The following is a 19,936-nucleotide window of genomic DNA, read 5'->3' on the forward strand; positions in this document are numbered from 1 at the left end:
AGCTCAGCTTGGTGGGTGACCTGAAGAGGGGGAAGGGGGGGGGACAACCTCAAACTCACTGAACTTGAAGCGTGTACATGGAGTTTGCGGAGGAAACCTCACAGTCACAAATGGGACGCAGCAACTCAGATTTGGTGCCAGAGTCAGGTTAAACTTCTTAAAATAGAAGTGAAGAATCATTTTTCATATGAAAATTCACTCATATAAATAGGTCAATGGGTCAGTGATTCATTGCTGACAAACTTTAGAATATTTTGATGAACAATTGGAGTGAGTTGAAGTCACATGACCGCAGAGCTAAATCCTCCTAAAAGGCCTCGCTCTGCTCTGTTGTTCTGCACATCATCCACGACTGTGATTTTATATCTGGACTCTTGTGTAGGCAGCTGTGGTGACTCATGGTTCCTGTTGTCATAACAACGGTGGAATGAAGGACGATGTTTTGCAGTCGCTCATCATCATCATCATCATCACAGAGGCAATTCGGCCTCCACCGATGGAGGAAGCGATATCAGAGTGACGTCGTGCCGCATGACATTACACAATCGGGATTATCTAAGGGAATTATGAAGATCAGAACAAAATGACCCCGCAAATTACATAAAATGATGATAAATAATGATGATATTGAATAGATATTATTTTCTGTAATGAAGGAAAACATTGTAATATTAGTAATTTCATGTTTTTTCTATTTAATATTACAGTAAATATTGTTATTTCATTCTTACTTTACATTTTTAAACGTATTTTTTGGCCACCAGCCCAAGTCAATAATAAAAAAATAGAATCGCCATTTTAATTATTATAATAGTAATAATAACAGTTGTACTTTTTTGAAGGTATGATTTAATAAATTAACATTTTAGCACTTGATTTAAACAGTTGTGGGGTCAATATTATGAAAAGAAAACGGATGAAGACACGATAACGTGACGTGTTCATGAGAATGTTCAGGAGAATTGACAGCGACATTTCTGCTTGATATAAACGCACTTGATGTCAACGGCGAATCCCGTGAATCCTGCGCTCTCACCTCGTCAGCGATGAATCCTTGAAGCAGTCGAAGCTGAGAGCCGCCAGGATCCGCCAGAACAGGTCCATGCCGCCGGGTCTCATGGCACCGTCCACATGTCGGTGACCTGCTCGACCAGCGTCATCATGTGGGCCGATTCGCCGTCAACTCGGAGGGAACTGCGATTCCAGGAGGAGAGAGATGGAGGCGTCTCGCTCCGCCGTCGATCCGCGCGGTAAACAAAGCGATGCTGCAGGTTCGGCTCGCTGTCGCTTTTTTGCCTTTTCCTCTAGTGACGCTAAGCGGCCACACGGTGGCAGCAACGAGCCCCGCTCCTTAGATCCACATTACACACACATCTTCATTTCATCTTTGAACATCATCGATAAACTTCCTGCTGTGGACGCACAAAAGAGACGTGGGACGTTTGAGGGAAAATCAACTTTTAATCTCATTGTCTGTAAGTGCAGAATCATCACGGGAGTGAGATATACATATTTAAATAAACATGACATGAACAAAAACAAGTTTGTTTTACAAACACTGACGTTCTCTAAAAGCAAATATCTACAGTCTGTTCCGATGGTCGCACGTCATATGCCACTCTGTCAACACAAGGTGGACGTGGGAATGTTAAGGTGCTCAAACATGTCGTGGCTTCAGATCAATGTTCTTCTCACGCTCCATCCACTCTCTCTCTCTCTCTCGTTTCCTTCCCAACACGCATGTTGAGGTTTACACTTGAGGAACACAATTGTAATATGAGCAAATAAACAAAAAAAAGGCGAGTAAAGTGAAGTAGGGGAAACAACAAGCTCATCCACACATTCATTTTAAACACGTTATTTTAACATGAAATGGAAGTGAACAACAGAGCAGTGCAGAAGTCGTATTGCTTCAGATGTAGAATCTGACACAGTTAATATCATAAAGAGAGTAATACAGCACTCATTTTCATGAATCACTCTATCTGGAATTCTTCATATTTATACTCTTTTGTATTAAATATTTCACTGTAGACTATAATGGGAAACAATTAAAAATAAAAAAACAATTAGAAAACACAAGCAAGTTGAGTACTTTTACTATCTTTATGTTGGTACATTGTGAGTTAAAATATTAGAAAGAAAAAAACTCACTGGATGTGAAAGAATGAACTAAATAGCAGCAGAAGACATTTAGGGACGGACTTACTTCTATGTTTGCACGAACTGACACCCTCACGCTCAAAACACCAACGTGGTCTATCAAAGCAGTACGTGTATTTCAAAGGGGCAGAGCAGCTTTTGTGCATCAGTTAGTCCTTTCTCAGAAATGAATATGAAACTTGAGCAGGGGAAGAGAAAATGTTAATTTATATATTTAGCACCCGTGGAAAAAGCATCTTTACTGAGCGCATCCTGTAGGAACACGGAAACCGTGGCCATAGTATGAAGAGATCCTGGTTTAACAGACAAAATACATGGGAAGAAAAAGAGTGCTCTGACTGCCACCAAAACACTGGGTGATGCTTGTGCCAAGCAAGTGCCGAGTCCTGTCGAATTATTGAATGACTTTATGACTCAAGCACCGTGAAACACACTGATTTAAACAGTTGTCTCAACATTGTCTTCGACTGAACACAAAGACTCAGACGCTGGTTCCGCCCTCTGAGTCAGAGTCGGGTCGAGCAAACGGGGCTCTCAGTAAATGGTCCCCTCTAATGTGCAAAACAACAAGGATAAATGAAAATAATATATTTTTCAAATCTGATAAAATAAAAACATTTCATTTAGAAGAGCAAGACAAGAGTCAGTTTGATGAGAAAACACCTCAAGACTGGATCTCAAGGAGCAAAGAAAGGTTGTGGACTGACTGAGGGGAGTGACTCAGCGACAGTCGCAGGTTAGACAGAAACATCTCTGAGATACAGTAAATTTAAAAAGGGTGGGGGGCAGTCTGGACGGAGTCTCATAACTGTGTTGTCTTGGAAACAGTCAAAATAGTGGCCATGTTTCGACGCTAGAGCCAGACATGAGAAGTAACAGTCGACTCTGTCGGGGAACGTGAAGCAAAGAGGGCGCACGGTCTCATGGCTCCACCCCTCATACACGCCTCACCCGGGAGACACGCCTCTGTCAGGTCTGTAGGCCTCTTCTGTCCACATCCCTGCAGACGCTTAAAGATTTACACTCAATCTCTCCTGGCTGACAGCTTTATCTCATGTCTGTCTTCAACTCAATGGATCTTTAGCGCCCCCCAGTGATCCTACGTGCTAATGCGCAATACCAGGTTGAGAGTAAGCAGTCGAGTGTGCGGGTAAAAATCCCTGTGAGCGCGTGAAGATTTCAGCAAAGGAGATCAGTGTCTGAACCTGTAGGAGATGGGCAGCAGCAGGTTGTTCTTCTTCAGCGCCTGAACCCGACTGAGCGTCTCCTCGTCCAGAACCGTGTAGCAGCGCCGGGCGTAGTCCAGCAGCTTCTCCTTGGACGGGTCGAACTCTCCGACCTCGGCCACCTTCTCCGGAGCCACCAGCAGCATCTCTGCGATGGGCGTCGTGGAGGCCACCGTGTTGCGGTCCACGCCGTGGATCTGGAAGGCCTTGGACATGTTTTTCAGTCGCTGGTACGTCAGCAGGATCTTCTTGTAGCGGAACAAGACTCCCGCGGCGTCTTTGACTGAAGACAGGCAGAGAGAGAGTCAGTACTTTCACAGTAACAATGTACAGAAAAGTGTACAGTTTTACCTCTCTGTCGCTCCCGAGGAGGTTTAAAAATCCGCCTCCTCTTTATCGGTTGTCTGTTGCTGTTGTCTTGAAGACCATCATCCCCCAAAGTCAGGTCCTCCTCTGCCATGTAGTCCTCGTGGTCCAGGTACTCCTCCGACTCTCCCAGCAGAGAAATGGACTCTGCTCAAACAAAACAAGTCACTAAAAGTCGTGAAGGAAACAGCCTGGTGAAGGAGGAGGTGGGTCACCTGGTCCGACGTTGGCGCTCAGTTCGTTCATGGACTGTCGGGCGGCGCTGCTGCTGTTGCTGCCGGCAGTGGAGCTGTTGAGGCTGTGACTCTGGAGATGACTCTGCGGCTGCGTGGACGGGAAGAGCGCGTTCAAAGAGGCCAGCTGGCTGCTGATGGAGCTGGACACATGGTTTTTGGAGGCGGCCATTGTGGGAGGAGCTTGTCTTCGGTGAATGAACTGGCGTGAGGGGAAATGCTGCGAGTCTGCCTTGGCTGGTTCTGGGAGGAGCCAAGAGGCGACACCATCAGACAGACGCACTAAATGATGAGGACGTCTAAAGCGTTTTTCCTCACCAGCCGGTCGCTCCTCTTCTCTCCTGCCCCTCCAGTTGAAGCGCCTCGACTCATAACCTGCAGAAAAAGACAATAACTGTTAGTGTTGTGGCAGCAGAATAACAATGCAGTTTGCAAACTACAACAGCAATGCAGATCATGGAGAACCCTACCGTTGCTGTAGGAACTCTCACTCCGATCTGGTCCCTGGCTTTTAGTGGAGAAGATGAAGCGGTCCAGCTGACACCGGAGGAAGTCCCGCTCCTCTTCCAGATCCTCGATTCTTTTCTGCAGCCACGAGTTCTTCTCCAGTGAGATCTGCAACTGCGTTCGCAGGTTGGTGATCACCATGTATGAGTTGGTGACGGACGAAGGGCCGGATGGTGGAGGCGACTCTGAGCAGAGAGGACGAGGGCGTCACCAACCACAACAGCAGATATAGGGAATTGTCCCACAGCAGAGATGCATCAGCATGGACTAACAGTACCGGTAACAAGTTTGGACGCAGCTTCTCATTCCGTGTTTTGACCTTATTTTTACTGCTTTCTACATTTTAGATACATACTGAAGATATCAGATGTATGAAGTAGGATTTATGGAATTATGCAGCAAATAAAAAAATGTTAAATAACTCTAAGTGTGTTTTAGATTTTTGGCGACCGTTCGCTTTGTTGACAAAAACCTCATCCTTTTTCATGACCTTCAGTGACCTATTAGAAAACCATTGACGGTGGTGACCTCGTGAAGTTCACCATAACAAATAGAGTGTGCAAAGCAGTAGTCAAAGATAAGGGAGTCTATTTTGCTATTTTGAGTAATGTCACACTTTATATTTACTACATAATTTCATGTCTTCATTCATAGCTTTGACGCCTTCAGCGATGCCTTCATCCGCAGTGTATAGTCCCAATGTGATCAGATGAGGAAGGTAGCACATCTTTGTACTTGTTTTATTTTCATGAATGGGAAGCAGCAAAACATTAGTAAAAATGTGGCTCCCACAACTCAGCAGTGGTTGTTAAAATGGAGATGTGGGGATACATTTACTGTATATTGTGTTACTCACCATCAAAATTATGATCGTTTTGATTGAAAAATCCTTGCTGCTCAAAGTTAGTCTCTTCATAAGGGATGGCTATTTCATATGCCTCTTCATTTTTAGGAGCTGGACAAAAGAAGGGTGGGGATACATACATTTGATGACTTGTAAATGGAGACAGGACCACCAGCTTCATGCTGAATAGTTCATCAACTTACTCTGCAGGTGTAGAGAACCTGAGGTGATCTTGGATGTGGACGCAGCTTCGGAACGGTCTTCCATCTACAACAAGGACCGGTCACTTAGTGGAGGACTTGGATGAGCATGTCGGACTTAGACAGGTGGATGTGGGTCATATCTACTGGTCAGAGGGATGTGGGGACCTTCAGATGTCACAGGTTAACCTCACACTCGCTCCTTTGAAACGCGTCTAAAGACAAAGTTGACTGGAAATATGTGATATATCCCCGCACAGAATTGGTAGTGATGTTTGTGTTAGTCAGTGTTGTGCTGTTCAGTGCACGCACTGTAGTCGCCATCTCTGTGCTTTGTTAGCTTAGCATCACGTTAGCAACTCGCTACGTGTGAATATTAAATTACATTCGAATGGTTCTCATCAAACCGCAGACTTTATACGCCGTCGATTGAGTGTTATTACACCCTCAGTGAAACAGAGACAACGTTCTGATGCCGAGACTTACCACTGTACGCCTGTAATAACTTGAGCTTCAAGTGTAATAAGCCGTTATAACTCAGTCATATCACCATGTCACAGGACCGCCCGCGAGCTAACAAGCTAACAATAACATTTACATATGGTTTCAGCTCCGCTCTGCGTCATTTCCGGGTTATTCTCCGGCAAAATAACAATAATAATAATCGTTTAAAATCTATATTTTAATTAATTACACTTTGCATGACATTTCTTTAGTATTAAAAATAATAATAAAAATATTTTGTCAATTTTTATCCATCGCCTGTTTTCTTGTTTTTTTGGCATTGAATATTTTCTAATGGCAAATTAAAACATATTGTTAATATTTTCATTGATACATAAAGCATCCATAAATATAAGCGTTTATAAAGGCGCGCGCACATGCGCCGTAGACGAATCCAGGTAAAACAAGGTGTCACGTTTCAGGTATTTACTGACGGGCGCAGTGTCGCGCCGCAAACATTGCAGCGACTACAAACGCGTTCAACGTGTCGTTTATACCCTCAATAAACTCCGCACCTTGGAGGTAAGTCATTCGTCTTCTTTTTTTCCAGTTATAAAACGCTTTTATTTGGACCTTGTTGTGGTTGAAATAGTCCCGAGGACAGAGTCCTCTGGAACGAGTCGAGCAGGTGGCTGCAGAACCAGAACAGGCGGTGGTTACTTTTGACCTGAATGCCGTTTGAGTGAGGTGTATCGGGCAAAAGAAATGAAATAGTGGCTTCAGTTTATGGTCTGACTGAGACGATCCATCTGAAAGACTGAGCGCCACTTCAGATCCTTTCTTCCTGTGGGAATAAAACTGTACAAACAGACAACGATATTTTTTTGCCACATTTTTTTTCACCTCAATCTGTTTTTATTTTTATGTATAGTACATAGCCCGCTTCCATGTGCGTCTTTATGTGAAGTATATTTTTTGAGGGCTTTTTTCAAATTATTTTGTATTTAACATTTTATATTTTACATTTCATATTTATATTTTGTAATTTACGGAGCATGTTAAGTTACAAACAAAATTTCCCTCTGAATTAATAAAGTTTACTCATACTCATTATTTTATCACAACAAAATAAAGTTTGTGGTTTAAACAAGTGGCAAAGGAGTTAGCAAAATGTTTTTTTCACTCCATATTTATCCATATTCTTTCTCTCCGCAGCCATGGCCACCAAGTACGATGGTCTGTCTCACTGTAAACTGGCGCTGGTGTTCGCTCTGTTGATGGACCTGCTTGGAGTCATTTCCCTGCTGCTTGGTGTCTTCGCCCCTCTGGAGATCAAGGGGAGAGACTTTGGGGATTTGCTGGTTTACTCTGGAGCCCTGCTGGTCCTCCTCTCTCTGGCCGGGTGGGTCTTGTGGTACAGTGGCAACATTGAAGGACTCACCTCCAAGAGGGAGCTGGGAGGGGGCGTTGTGGACCGCTTTGCTCGCTCGCTGAGCCGCAGGATAAGGATCCCCACCACTCACAGCAGCTCAACTTAGGCGCTGGACAATACCAAACTTAAAGAAACATAAACAACCTCCACACAGGATCTGGTGACTGAACCCGCGGTGAAGGGAGCGTTGCTGTTTATTTTACTGCAAAACATTGGAAGATTCTTTCTAAAGACTTTCTGGTTTCAACTCTCAGTTTTAAAGTATTTGACTGGCATTAAGCTGTGTTCTCATTCATTGCAATGCTCTTTAATATAAGCAGGTAACACATGTAAATGACTTGCTTGTTCAACAGACAGGTGACGCTCTGTGCTGGCAGTGTTACGTGTGTAGAGGGACGTGGACTTTTTTGTATCAGTGCCACATTGTCATGAGGCAATGATTTACACAGGATTTTTTCCTAAAATACGAAGACACCAAATGTTGGTTTTGGCAGTGATGCAAAGGTTCATTGGAGAACCTTTCCTCTTGGTGAGTAATAAAGTTGACTTTCAGGGCCTATTACACTCCACTACCTCTGCACACATGATCTTCATAGAACCATAGCGAAATGCTTAAAGCTGCCCAACAAACTGAGGTGTTCTACGCTTGGAGTTGATGAGTGAACTCAACAAAGGTTTTGTGATGGGAACTAAGGAGAGATGCAGGTGTGATGAGGCAGAGTGAAGACCCGGATAAACTCGGTTTGGAAAGGAGCAAGCAGAAGGCAAGTGCTATTGCTGTAGCAGTCAGTGACACTCGGTCTGATGCGCTGTAAGTTTTGATGTTTGTTTCACTGCTGAAGTGAAGGAGATGAGATGAATTGCTGGTGTGGTTTGTAGGAAATAAAAGTGTTTGTACTGATAACAGGTCGAATTATTGACTGCATCACAAATACACTGCAACATATTTATCAATGTAACATTGATAAATATATTATTTTGATTAAAAAAAGTAAAAAGGTGTTGACTGAGAAAATGTACTTAAAAGCAAGCAAACAAACACATACGTCATTGTTCCTTCTCCAAACTGTCTCAGATGTGGACTTACGATGTTCGGGAAATAAAAAGTCATTCATTGTCAATACAGCATGTCAATATTGCTGGGTGACATTGACCTCATCTCTGTCAAGAGAGTTTCACATAAACACTTAAAACAACTAGAGTATCACACAGCTCTTTCATAGCGGAATTGACTTGAATTGTCACCGTAGGAGCAACATCATTTAGCACATGAAAACAGTGACAGAGAAAAGTTACTTTGCTGCAACAAAGCTTGTAAAACTACATGTAGTACCTTGACAAAACTATATTTCTTCCTGTTGAGAGTCTATTCATGAAATATATATATATATATATATATATATATATGTGTGTGTGTGTGTCTCCTTTCTATGAGAAAAAGTACTTCAAAAGTACTTTTACTAGATGTTACACGCATGTACATGTACATGCATTAAAACCTGTGTGAATCTCATATCTCTACTGGAAAGCAATGTAGGTTTCATTTTTATTTATACTGGTTAATAATGAGAAATACATTGGAAAATAAAACAACAAAAATCCATCTGAATAGTTTAATCACAGTCAGATAAACAGAATCATAATCCCATAGTTGATTGTTTCTGAAAGAAAAATACAGTCACATGAGGACATAGGAAGTAATACCTGCACATAAATACTGCAGAGAACAAATAAAGAATTTCGCTCTTTGATTGTGTATCAAGTAAAGCACATAACACTTTAAGACAAATCATGGCATTGGTGAAAGACAGTCAAATAAATAGTACATTTGCATCTTTGGTTCTTTCAGAGAAAATGATGGTCTATACATGTTCTGCACAAATGTACATTAAAAGGCACCACACGTCCAATTCAGCCCTGCAGCTAAAACGTCAGCCCTCAACACACTGTGGCTGCTCATGCTACACTGATGAGACACTAAACTGCCTTTCGCAAACTCAGTGCAAAACTTCATGTGTTCATCCAGTGAGAGGAACAAGCAGGGAAAGGCAGCATCACCAGTTTGATAATCCAGTTGACAAGGGTAAACATGAATCCAAGAAAGAGACTGATTCCAGTTGCCCAAGAGAACATGAGACAAGAGAGCACAGTCCACCAGGTCAGAGGGCAGGACCGGGGACAGGGGAGGAGGGAATCTGCCAGATGATCATGTGACTGCGCTCGGACCGCTGTGGAGTCGCTTGGGTTAAAGAAGCAGAGTCGTCGCTTGCATCATCGCCTGGAGAGTCAGACACACGGGTCAGATTTGAAGACAAGATTTGAGAATTACTGCACATTTTCTGACCGATTCTGAAGTTGATGTAGCCCTCGCCCCCGCTGATGACCAGCAGGGAGGTGGTGACTGCGCTGCCAGGAGAGGTGATCAAACAACCTGGGAACAAAGGCAGGTTAGTTGCTGCGCAAACAGAGGGCGCTGCGAGGTGACAACCATTACCGGGCGCCGCAGTGATGAATCGCACCGCCTGCCGGTGTCCGTGGTAACAGAGCTGGGCTGAGCCAGTGGAGCAGTAAGGAATAGAGACGTCCTCAGACGCTGTGGGCACAGAAGCATCAGGGCAACTGAGTACACCATGTTTTATGACCAGCGTGGCTTTAAAGCTGGTTATTCAAATGGAAAATGACATGGGACAGTTCAATATATCGTTAGGTTCAGGCTGTAACCTGTAGCAGCCTCATATTAGTTATTGCCAATGACATTGAAGCGCGACTGAAGGAATGCCTACTTATTGATAAGGGGATGGAGACGATGGCTCCACCTCCAGTGCCCACCCATAGTCGACCAGAGATGATGTTGAGAGATGAGATCTGAAGAGGTGACAGAGTCAGGAAGGCCTGGCCTGCGGTGGAGAGACGACAACAGCATTCAGTTTCAATGCATTCACACAGTGGTGTGAGAGCTTTGGGGAACAGTTCTAACAAAACTATATGCTCCAAACTTTAAACCTGCCTAGTGTTTTGGTGACCACAGCAGAGAAATCCACTTGCTGCAGAGGCCGTCCAGTGGTCCAGTCAAAGAGCCTGAGGATGGGATCAAGCCGGCAGGAAGCCCAAACACCGCTGCCGCCGGCACACAGGAATCGAACCTGCTGCTCGCTGCGCTCCGACACTGAGAAGACTTGCTGGAAAACAGCGATGGAACATCCGAGATCTGATAATAATGAGAATAAACAGCGGGCCAAAGGCGTTACCTCAACCTTCTTGCTCTTCACGTCTACCACGTGGACTTTGTTCCAATAGCCGACCCACAGCTTGCCACTTCTTGCCAGGCAGCAGCGGATGGGCTGCAGAGGGGTGGAGCCAAGAGGCAGGACTGAGTGTATCTGCAGATTCCAATGTCCTGTCAGGTCAGAGCAGAGAGCAGGGCAAACTATGAGTTTTCAGTCATCAGAGTGGTAAAGACAACAACCATAGTAGTAATATAATAAAAACATGCATTTATTTCTGGTGCATTTCAAGAGCTCACAGTCTGTCGAGATGGTTCTTTTTTATTTCACTCTTAGTAGTGCATGTGTCTTTATTTTTATATGGGATTACACTGTAAATACTGTTTAGATGGTTCTTTTCATTTGCACTTAGTAGTGTACATTATTATGTCTTTATTTTCATTTTATATTTTTATCTTGCAAGTTTGTTTGAGTAACATTCCACGTTACCCAATCTCTCTTTCTTCTTTATTACTCCTTTATTTTGAGCAGGAGTTGTGGTTGGAACAAAAAGCAATTTCCCTCTGCATAAATAAAGTGTTTCTGATTCTGCAGCTCAACTTTCTTGAATAAGGCACTGTGACACTGTTTCCTTTCTCCGCAACTGAAAACAATGAAAAAAAGTAAAATATTACCTGAGTTGTGTGAGAAGAAAGCTAATGTCCCATTTCCAAAACCGGCAATGACCTGATTTTGTGAAAACCTGTGAAACAAGAACAGAAAACATCATGTTAAAGAGGCTCCTGCTATACACTGGAGCTACTGCCCCTTGGTATTCACCACTGCTGGACAATGTGCTGATACTACTAGCAACGACTCTTGCGTGAAAACTCTAGCAACTGTATTGAGCAACCCTAAAAGAACGGCATATGAACAGTGACAGTGACCACAGTCACATGAAAGTTTATTTCAACTTAAAATGCTCATGACGTTGAAAGAGCATCAAAGACTACAAAAATGGCTGACGCACTGTTCCTTAGAGTCTGGTCTGGTTTTGAAAAAAATCTAATATATGAATCATTTGAAGCCTCCTTTGGAGCAGTTTAAACAAACTTTTGTTTTTGTTAATAATACAAATGGGATCCACATAACCCTGTCAAGACATTAGTAGCAACATTCCAACACACACAAGTTGTTAAACACGTGGTTATTTAGTTAGATATGTTCATGTGGATCTTTTTGAGGGTTGAATCTGTCAAGCTAAGACGGTACGGACTCATATTCTGTAGGTGTGACTTTGAAGGGCATGGCTGGAAGCAGAACTGAGGCAATGTATATGGATGTAGAACAAACGTGTGTAGAAGAGGAGGAACTTACGTGAGTGAGTGAACACTTTCTGAGAGTGAGGCAGAGTAAAGACATCTTCTCCTTCCACCTGATGCTGGGTGGACAAGAATACTAGGAGAACACATGCTGAATGAACACTCCCTTCACTTTATTATACACAGGACTGAGCAGTTATTTTGGGGGAACCCTACCTTCCCTCCTGTGTTCCGATCCACACAGTTCCCCGAGATTCACCTGCGGTCACAAATGTGTTTCAGTGAAATCTCCATCACAACCTCCCACCACACCTGAGGCTCACGCAGCAACACTGACCTACAGGGGGCACAGCACAGATGCAGAGGGCTGGGGCAGTGGGAGGGAGGCTGAACTGATCCAGGACAGTGTTGGAGCGTGCGGGATCAATGACTGTGACTTCACTGCTGGAGGCGGGGCCAGACACTACCCACACTGAACACTGACAGAGGCAAACAGCAGTTAAGCAGGATATGAGCGGTGAGTGTGGACAGAGGGTTCAGGGTTGATGAGTGACAGCACGGCAAAGGAATTTTTAGACTATTCAGCCAAGCAAAGACTGGCTTACTGTTGCCTCTCCTGAGATCTCTGGCGGAACTGCGACCGCACAGTTCATCTGAAAGGACACAAAATATTGAGTTGGATATGACTCTGGGTTGCAGCTGAATTGTTGAACACTGACAATGTTTACTTTGGCTGTGGAGTCTCTTTGGTCCAACAATCTGAGCTGCATCAAAACAGGAACATCTTTAGGCTCCGGAGCTGGACTCTGGGAATCCTTCAACCGCAAAACATTATGATTAATATTCAAGTACTTAACTTCAACTTTCTTCGTCAGTCACCTCTTCGACCTGAGCACTTCCCAGTGGCACGCTCCATCCATGAAGCTGCCGTTTCCCGAGGGAGCCCCAGATGTGAGAGCGCACTTCCTTGTAGACTTCTCTTCTCCGAGCACGAGGAGAGGAAGCAGAAGATCTACACACAGAGCAGCTCAGTCAGAGACTGAAGAGCAAACCCACGAGTCAGGAGGGTTCAGCGTACTCAGCCTCGGACTTCCTGACTGACTGCAGATGTGAAGACTCCCGTGGTGGGCGACTGAAAGACTGTGATGTCTGGAGACCGTATGAAGGAACGGAGGGAAGGATCAAGGGCTCTTTAGAGAGGCCAAAAAAGCGGTTAAACCTTGAAGAAAGGAGACGTTATAAACCACATGAAAATACACCTGCAACCTAAAACTTCCGCTTACTTCCTCCAAACACTTGACCTTCGTTCATCACTGAAGCGCTCCTCTTTGGAGGCTCTGCAAATAGGAACATAGTACGGAAACATCAGCTCTCAGTGCTGGAGGCGAATGCTCAACACTTGTGCTACCTGAGGGTTTGGCTGCGCCTGACTGCTTCCTGCAGTTCAAACAGACGCTGCTTGTACTGGTTCTTCTCCATGACGACGCGAGCCATCTCAGAGCGGGAGAAGTGGCGCATGGAGGAGGGCAGCAAGGCCTGATGTCGAGGGGACAAGTGTGCTTCGTCATTCACGGTTCAGCATGTCGGCAGCAGCTAGATTAAGGACGCTGTCTCACAGCAACAAAACCAGGCTCGCAAAACAGACTTTAAAATTATGTGATGACACCAACTCGGTGCTAAAGAAAATGTTCCCTATGGCCAAAGTTATTCAAATTGAATCCTTTTGATCATGAATAACTTGAACGTAAATGGAAACATTATTTCATGACTGTGAAATATCATAACTCACATCCGGATCCTCATCCTCCACTTGTTCCCGAAGCCTGTGAGAAGAAAAGAATTGATGTTAAATATAACAACTCTGCCAGAATGAAACACAGATGAAAGACCTTTTATTTTCCTCGTCCTTCTCCTTCACTCGTCCCTCTAACCGAGAGAGCGTCTCCTGAAGAGAGGCCACTTCCAGTTGCAGCGCTGTCCGATCGTCCATCAGTTCAACCACTCTGGAAATCAGAGCCTTGCGAGCGGCGTCCGTCATCTCACTGGAGGATGAGCAGAGAATAGCTACAAATGTTTTGTAAACGCTCCATGTCATGTGAGAAGGATGCTTCTTGGGACAGGAATGAAGCATGCCGTAATGGCATTCCCATTTCTAATCCCAATGAAAACCTCAGCACCATCAACTCTTCTGCAGCTTCATGTCTTTTTGTCTGAAATAGCGAGTCTCCATCTGGCTTTGCTGCTTGTGATTATATGGATCTATACTTCTTTGCAACAGCAGGGGGAGCTGCGCGTCGATAACTCCATCATTCTAACATCATTCTAAAACATAAAACAATCAATGGTATTAGAATGGTGCATTTTATCATAGCAGATGTTATTTAAATGTGTGTTCTATGCCAAGACGTTAAACATCACTTCATTCAGTCTGCCTGCTCATTTAACCTGGAGAAACATTGCACTTTATTTTGATGTTTGTAAGGTAGCCTCACCCCGGGAAGAAAATGACACAGTGAACCTGACGTTTAGCCTCCATTTCAGTTTTTTTGTATGTCAATGTAGTAATATTACAGTACTGGGTTTAACCAACATTTCTTCAGGCTGAACTAACATTCAACATGGTTGCACATTATTTATTTTTTATACAAGTATTGTTGAGGTTAACTTACTGTTACATCAATCGCAGATATTGGTTGAATTTTGTGTCAAATAAAATGAGAAAGCATTTGCCATTAATTGTAGACTTGTTTGTGTCCAGAATTCATTTATACAGTGGTACCTCGGTTTTCGAACGTCCTGGACTTCGAACAAATCGAAGTTCGAGATGTTTTTGCTTCTGATTTCGAGCGAAAATCCTGAACTGGAACACCCCCCAAAAAAGCCAGGAAAAACATGACGTGCGCGATCCGATCAGCTGACCCACGAGGCGCTTTGTTATTGTGTATAACGCAGCCTCTGTATGCAGACGTGTCCCGTTAGCTACATTTACTGACTGTTTATTCTTCATATTGAGGTGTAAAACCTTTCCTGTCTCCGCACTGGACCGTGGTAGAGTGTCACAGGGGAGGTGCTGGAGCGCACACTCCAGGGTTTGATGTCCTGTTGTGGGCTGGAGCTGGGACAGGGATGAGGCGAGTCTGGGACAGAGCGTTACTTGGTTTATGACTTTGTCACAGCCAAACTGCACAGAAGCGCACATTCAGAGCTGGACACGCACCGGGCACCTCTTCACTTCTGGAGAGACGTCACTCACTCGGCAACCCCTCCCACATGCAGCGGCCACACACATAGAGGAACAGCGCACCTGCAGCAGACACTCTACATTCACTCCTACAAAAGACTATTTTAAGGCTTGGAACGCATTATTACTTTTTCCATTCATTGTAATGGGAAAAATCAATTCAGATTTCGAACAAATCGCTTCTCGAACAGCCGTCTGGAACGGATTGTGGTTGAAAACCGAGGTACCACTGTACTTGACTCCCTAGCAAGAAACAACAACTCTTTGAAACTTCACTGGCACCAGTAACCAGGTCATTGTTTCAAAGTGTTCCATTGCTTTGAAGTCACTGAACAGTTTCCAAACGCGCCATTCTGAATGATGCAATTGTCCTTGAATTGTATTGGCAACCTCAATTTATGATGCTTCTGCTCCACAGAAATGCGCCTACAAGCTGTCAGAGATGGGAATCATCAAGCAAATGCAACCTGGGCACAGTATCAAGACTGTAAAATTAGACTTGTAATGCTAATGTGCTTTTTCCTTTGAACAATTAAAAGCTGCACAATCTCTTTAGAGAATTTACGGCCACTTAACTGGCAACAATGGCTCACGGGACCAGTTCAGACAGTGTGTGAGGATTTAAGAGCAAAACTTACTGGATGACTTTGAGTTCCTCATACTGTGAAAGAATCTCTTCAAACTGGTCCGAACTGCCTGGAAGACAGGGGAAACACAGAGAAAAACCCAAATAAAAACAGGTTTGTGTCTACCCAGTTAACACACCTTTAAAACATGTAAGGAGTATTTACTGTACATCACCAAAGTAGGTAAAAATAAAAAGAGCAACACAAACAGCAAAAAAAACAACAACAAAAAAAACCAAACAAGCAAGTGTTCTAACTGAAATGAATAGAACAGAAATGAATGTGGTTTTCTACATTTCTTTCTTCTTTGGCTGTTTTGCATCGCACATTTTTTCTATTGTATATTTATTTTATTTGCAAACACCACTTTTAGTGACATGTCACTACTGGTTATTCATGTCTGATGAAGAAAGATTGAACGATCCAGTGTGTTCTCACATGCCTCACATGTGTTGTAAGAAGGTCTGCTCTCTCTGTATTTACCTCTGATGCTGACTCCTCGGTCCACGCTCTCCACATAATCCCTGCTCAACTCCGACAACTCAGAGAACACGGAATCTGTGTTGCGCAGCTCCCATTCCACGCTGTCGTCTTCCAGCTCCTCCTCGCCTTCCGCTTCCTGGTCTTTCTCTTTCACCTCCTCTACCACATCAACCTCTTTCATCTCCTCCTCCACGCTGGTCTGGAGTGAGTCGTCTGCTCGCGTCTCAGCTGGTCTCACCGGGGTGCTGGGAATGATGGGAAAAACTGGTGAGTTGCAGGACCAAAATGAGCTTGAGATCTCTACCTGCTGCTGTGGAAGGGTCTCAGCTCTGGAGTGGAGCTGATGATGTCATTGACAAACTGATCAGACTTGGCTACAATGTCGATCCCAGATTCTTCCTTTGGTACAAGATCTTCCACACATGGAGGGCCAGAGTTTGAATGCGGTCTTTGGAAAGTCTGCTTTAAAAAAATCCCAAAACATGAATCACTATTGTGTGAACACATAAAAGTGATGCACAGCGTTGAGCTTCTTGCTACCTGCTCACTGAAGTTGGACACATGGTTCGGTTGAAATTCACCAGGCTTTGACGGTAAATGATTCCTAGTGATCGGAGATCTGTATAAAACAGATAGTTATAAGCACTTAGGTTATAAGTTGGAAATAAAGTAGCACATTTAGTGCTTAACACAAGCTACTTTATCAAGAGATTAAGTTCCACAGATCAGTGAAAAAGTGTGATGTTACACCTTTCAGAAGAATCTCTTTCATGATCTGCTTTTTTCTCCATCAGCTCCCGATACGAGTGAGACAACTTCAAAAAGAAGCAGACAAATGCAGGTATGAGACATGATGACGCGCAGCGGGGCAGATCACACCTGTGCTACACACCTTGTTGTGAGAGATTCTTAATGTGCTCATCTCTCTGCTTAGATTAGCCTTCTGCTCCTCCAGGGCCACCACTGTTGGAAACAAGTCACTGTCAATGTTTGTAGCAGGTAAACTGTGTCTTTCAATAGCAAAAGTATTCACATTGATCTGCTTGCTCTCTTGCTTTCTTCTCCAACTCTCTCTCCCGCCGTTCTCGCTCCTTCTCTCTCACTCTCATAGCTCTCCTTTCTTGTTCTATTTGGTCGTCCAGCTCCAAATACCTCTGGAGAATACACAGTCATTCAGACATTCAAGACAGCAGAGAACCTCTTAAAGTATGATGAGGGAAGGCCGAGCACCTCCTGGCTGTCTTTTCTCAGGGTTTTCTCTGCCTGGTATCTCTCCAGCAGACCTTCTCGCTCTGCTTTCTCTCTCTCTGCCTCCTCCTCTCGCTCTCTCAGCTGGGCCTTGCAGCTGGCCAGGCCCTCCAGCACCCAGACAAAGATGGGCAGCAGGGACTCAACCACACCTTCTCCATGGGTCTCGATAACAGTCTGCAAAAGACCACAAAGCCAGGGTTAGCAACCTTAACAGAGAGCATTACAGGGGAAGCTGGGAAACAGACCTGCAGCTCTGAATAGAGCTTCCCTGCTTCTTCACTGACGATGTTGGGATCCAGCTCCACCTCACCAGAGGCACACAGAACTCTCTCGCTGTACTCCATCATGCTACTTCATTTAAATCGACACGTGATTTCAAAATTCTTTAAGCGAAACAGCTTGGTCAATTGGTCATGTCTGGAGACCCAAACACCACCCATGTTCTGCAAGAAGTGCCTATGCACTCAGCGCTTGATTCCAGGATGTGTGTGAAAGATCCATCCTAAAAGAAAGATAAACACATGTCAGAGTAAGAATTAGTTGCAGAACTGTAAAGTTGTGATGCGGTTTGGTGACCTGTGACAAGCAAAACAAAGCGTCTATTAACTGAGCAGGACATTATAATGAACCGGACCTTAGGCGAAACCGCAAGCAAATTACATAAAGAACTCTAATAATTTAATAAAAAAAATTAATTTCCATTAAATTAAGACCTCATTTAAAATCTATGCTCTCAAGAATTTGGTGCAATAATATGTATGTAAGGTTCGATTTTTTATCACAGCCAAAAACATAGATTTAACTTTGAAGAGGACTCTGACCACATTCCAGGCATACCTGAGCGTTTCTGGACGTGGAGGCCAGGGAATAAGGAATAAACCCTGAATCTGCAGGGAATGACGGTGTACTTCATCAACTTCCATCACATTTACTGTATATGCAGCACTGTACACTGACAGCAAGTAATAGCAGCGCCATTGGAGGTTGGATTCCAACCCAAATACCCATATGTTGGAAGGGATTTAAACAGAATAAACGAGAAATAAAAAAGGCGTTGTATTGTTATAAGGTCATACATGAAAAAAGAACTTCTCTGTTTGCTTTATAAACTAGGAAATAATGTTATTTTGACTTACTAGCTGCCGAAATCGCTGTTTTGTATCTATATCGCAGCTGCATAAATTCTGCATATTCACTTTTCTCTGGGCAAAATATTAAAACATAAATGAGATGCAAAATTGCAAAGCAAACATAACAGCTATTATCAATACAATAATCTCGATCAGCTACTGCAACATAACGTTTAATGTGATATAACAGATCTTGCATATCTACCACAACACACAGATGACAGAACAGTGATCCCAAATATGAAGCAAACCAACCGATGTAGATCAATATTCAGGTTGTCTTCTTCTCCAAATGGCGATTTAACAACGTGTGGAGCATTTCCTATGACCACTGTTCTGTACTGTAAAACAGAAAGTGGCAAAATGTGTGGAGCCAATGTTCTGTTCACATATCAGTCACTCCAGCAGACACTTTTAACAACAAAAAATACGTTTCCTTTAGGTTTAAATGGTTCAGGACCAACATGGTTTGGCATCATTTTGTAATCCAAACACACACACAGACACAGCAAGCGTCGGTGAGTGACACGGAACTCCTATAAGCACCCACGTAAACAACCATGCACGTATAGCTGCAGTCAGCAGGCAGGTTCAGCCACACAACAGCACTTTAGAGCCAATTCTGTTCACTTGTCTATTGACTATAAATAAGTTATGTGACTGACAGCGGACACCTCACAGCGGCTGGAAGTCAAGTTTGGCAAACGTAACTGCAGTTTTAGCAACAACCGGACAAAAACAAGACAAATTCATCGACGGGCTTTTTATCAAACTCACCAAACGCGTCACTTTTGTTTGTTGAAACTCCTGATAGTCGAGTCGTTTTTGACAAGCGAAGACATCAATTACGAGTTTACTGAAAGGGGCGGGACTTGCTCTGACAACGACCGATATGACGTCAAATTGGCCAATCGGAGAAGAGCAGCGGGTCAGTTAAACCAATAAAAGAGGGCGAAGGCGGGATGAGGGGTGTTCCGCTCGCTGAAAAGTTTCCTGAAACTTGAACAGCGACACGTGATCACGGAAGGTTGCAGCGGTGTGTCAGGTGACCTGGTGCCAAGTCCGATACCTGTCACAATACCTCACATACCTGAGTCTTTAACGAGTCTTTTTATACTGTAATCGTCGTTTTATTGATTTTACAGTGAACTATATTCATTTCACTCGTTTCATGCTATGTATACAATGTGTAGTATACAACCTGGAGCGTTGATAAATAAATATATATTTTTTAAATTCTCTTTCAATGGACGCACAAAAGAATA

General features: G+C 43.7%; 2 protein-coding genes across 3 annotated transcripts; both read right to left on the reverse strand.

Annotated features, from left to right (window-relative positions):
* Positions 1-1,452: 1,452 nt before the first annotated feature.
* Positions 1,453-6,128, reverse strand: LOC128768248 (coiled-coil domain-containing protein 106-like). The gene is made up of 8 exons (XM_053880999.1): positions 6,026-6,128; positions 5,543-5,606; positions 5,352-5,450; positions 4,459-4,680; positions 4,307-4,363; positions 3,971-4,231; positions 3,741-3,902; positions 1,453-3,672 (listed from the first exon to the last, which is right to left on the reverse strand). The coding sequence occupies exons 2-8, from the start codon at positions 5,604-5,606 to the stop codon at positions 3,356-3,358; spliced, it is 1,182 nt and encodes a 393-aa protein (XP_053736974.1). The 5' UTR covers positions 6,026-6,128; the 3' UTR covers positions 1,453-3,355.
* Positions 6,129-9,025: 2,897 nt separating this feature from the next.
* Positions 9,026-19,543, reverse strand: si:dkey-17m8.1 (C-Jun-amino-terminal kinase-interacting protein 4). 2 transcript variants are annotated; one of them, XM_053882030.1, is made up of 29 exons: positions 19,449-19,532; positions 18,927-19,012; positions 17,787-18,043; positions 17,521-17,715; positions 17,324-17,444; positions 17,183-17,253; positions 17,041-17,105; positions 16,831-16,909; positions 16,595-16,752; positions 16,291-16,535; positions 15,820-15,877; positions 13,830-13,982; positions 13,730-13,763; positions 13,349-13,476; positions 13,224-13,277; positions 13,019-13,159; positions 12,820-12,952; positions 12,660-12,755; positions 12,546-12,593; positions 12,278-12,419; positions 12,157-12,199; positions 11,996-12,076; positions 11,314-11,381; positions 10,664-10,812; positions 10,423-10,594; positions 10,199-10,312; positions 9,910-10,008; positions 9,760-9,846; positions 9,026-9,693 (listed from the first exon to the last, which is right to left on the reverse strand). In XM_053882030.1, exons 3-29 carry the CDS (start codon positions 17,886-17,888, stop codon positions 9,575-9,577), a joined length of 2,955 nt encoding a protein of 984 aa, XP_053738005.1. In that variant the 5' UTR covers positions 17,889-18,043; positions 18,927-19,012; positions 19,449-19,532; the 3' UTR covers positions 9,026-9,574. The 2 variants fall into 2 exon arrangements, with proteins under 2 accessions (XP_053738005.1, XP_053738006.1); XM_053882031.1 differs by lacking the exon at positions 18,927-19,012 and having other exon boundaries at positions 12,669-12,755; positions 19,449-19,543.
* Between the last annotated feature and the right edge of the window lie 393 nt (positions 19,544-19,936).

Source organism: Synchiropus splendidus, chromosome 12 (genome assembly GCF_027744825.2).
Source record: "Synchiropus splendidus isolate RoL2022-P1 chromosome 12, RoL_Sspl_1.0, whole genome shotgun sequence".
Classification (NCBI taxonomy): Eukaryota; Metazoa; Chordata; class Actinopteri; order Syngnathiformes; family Callionymidae; genus Synchiropus; species Synchiropus splendidus.

Coding starts and splice junctions, on each gene's coding strand:
- LOC128768248 (XM_053880999.1), bottom strand. CDS start 5,606: ATGGAAGACCGTTCCGAAGCTGCGTCCACATCCAAGATCACCTCAGGT. Junction 4,232..4,306: donor AGAAGAGGAGCGACCGGCTG/GTGAGGAAAAAC, acceptor GGCTCCTCCCAG/AACCAGCCAAGGCAGACTCG. Junction 3,903..3,970: donor GAGCGCCAACGTCGGACCAG/GTGACCCACCTC, acceptor TTGTTTGAGCAG/AGTCCATTTCTCTGCTGGGA.
- si:dkey-17m8.1 (XM_053882030.1), bottom strand. CDS start 17,888: ATGATGGAGTACAGCGAGAGAGTTCTGTGTGCCTCTGGTGAGGTGGAG. Junction 13,278..13,348: donor AGGCGCAGCCAAACCCTCAG/GTAGCACAAGTG, acceptor TCCTATTTGCAG/AGCCTCCAAAGAGGAGCGCT. Junction 12,077..12,156: donor ATCGGAACACAGGAGGGAAG/GTAGGGTTCCCC, acceptor GTGTTCTCCTAG/TATTCTTGTCCACCCAGCAT.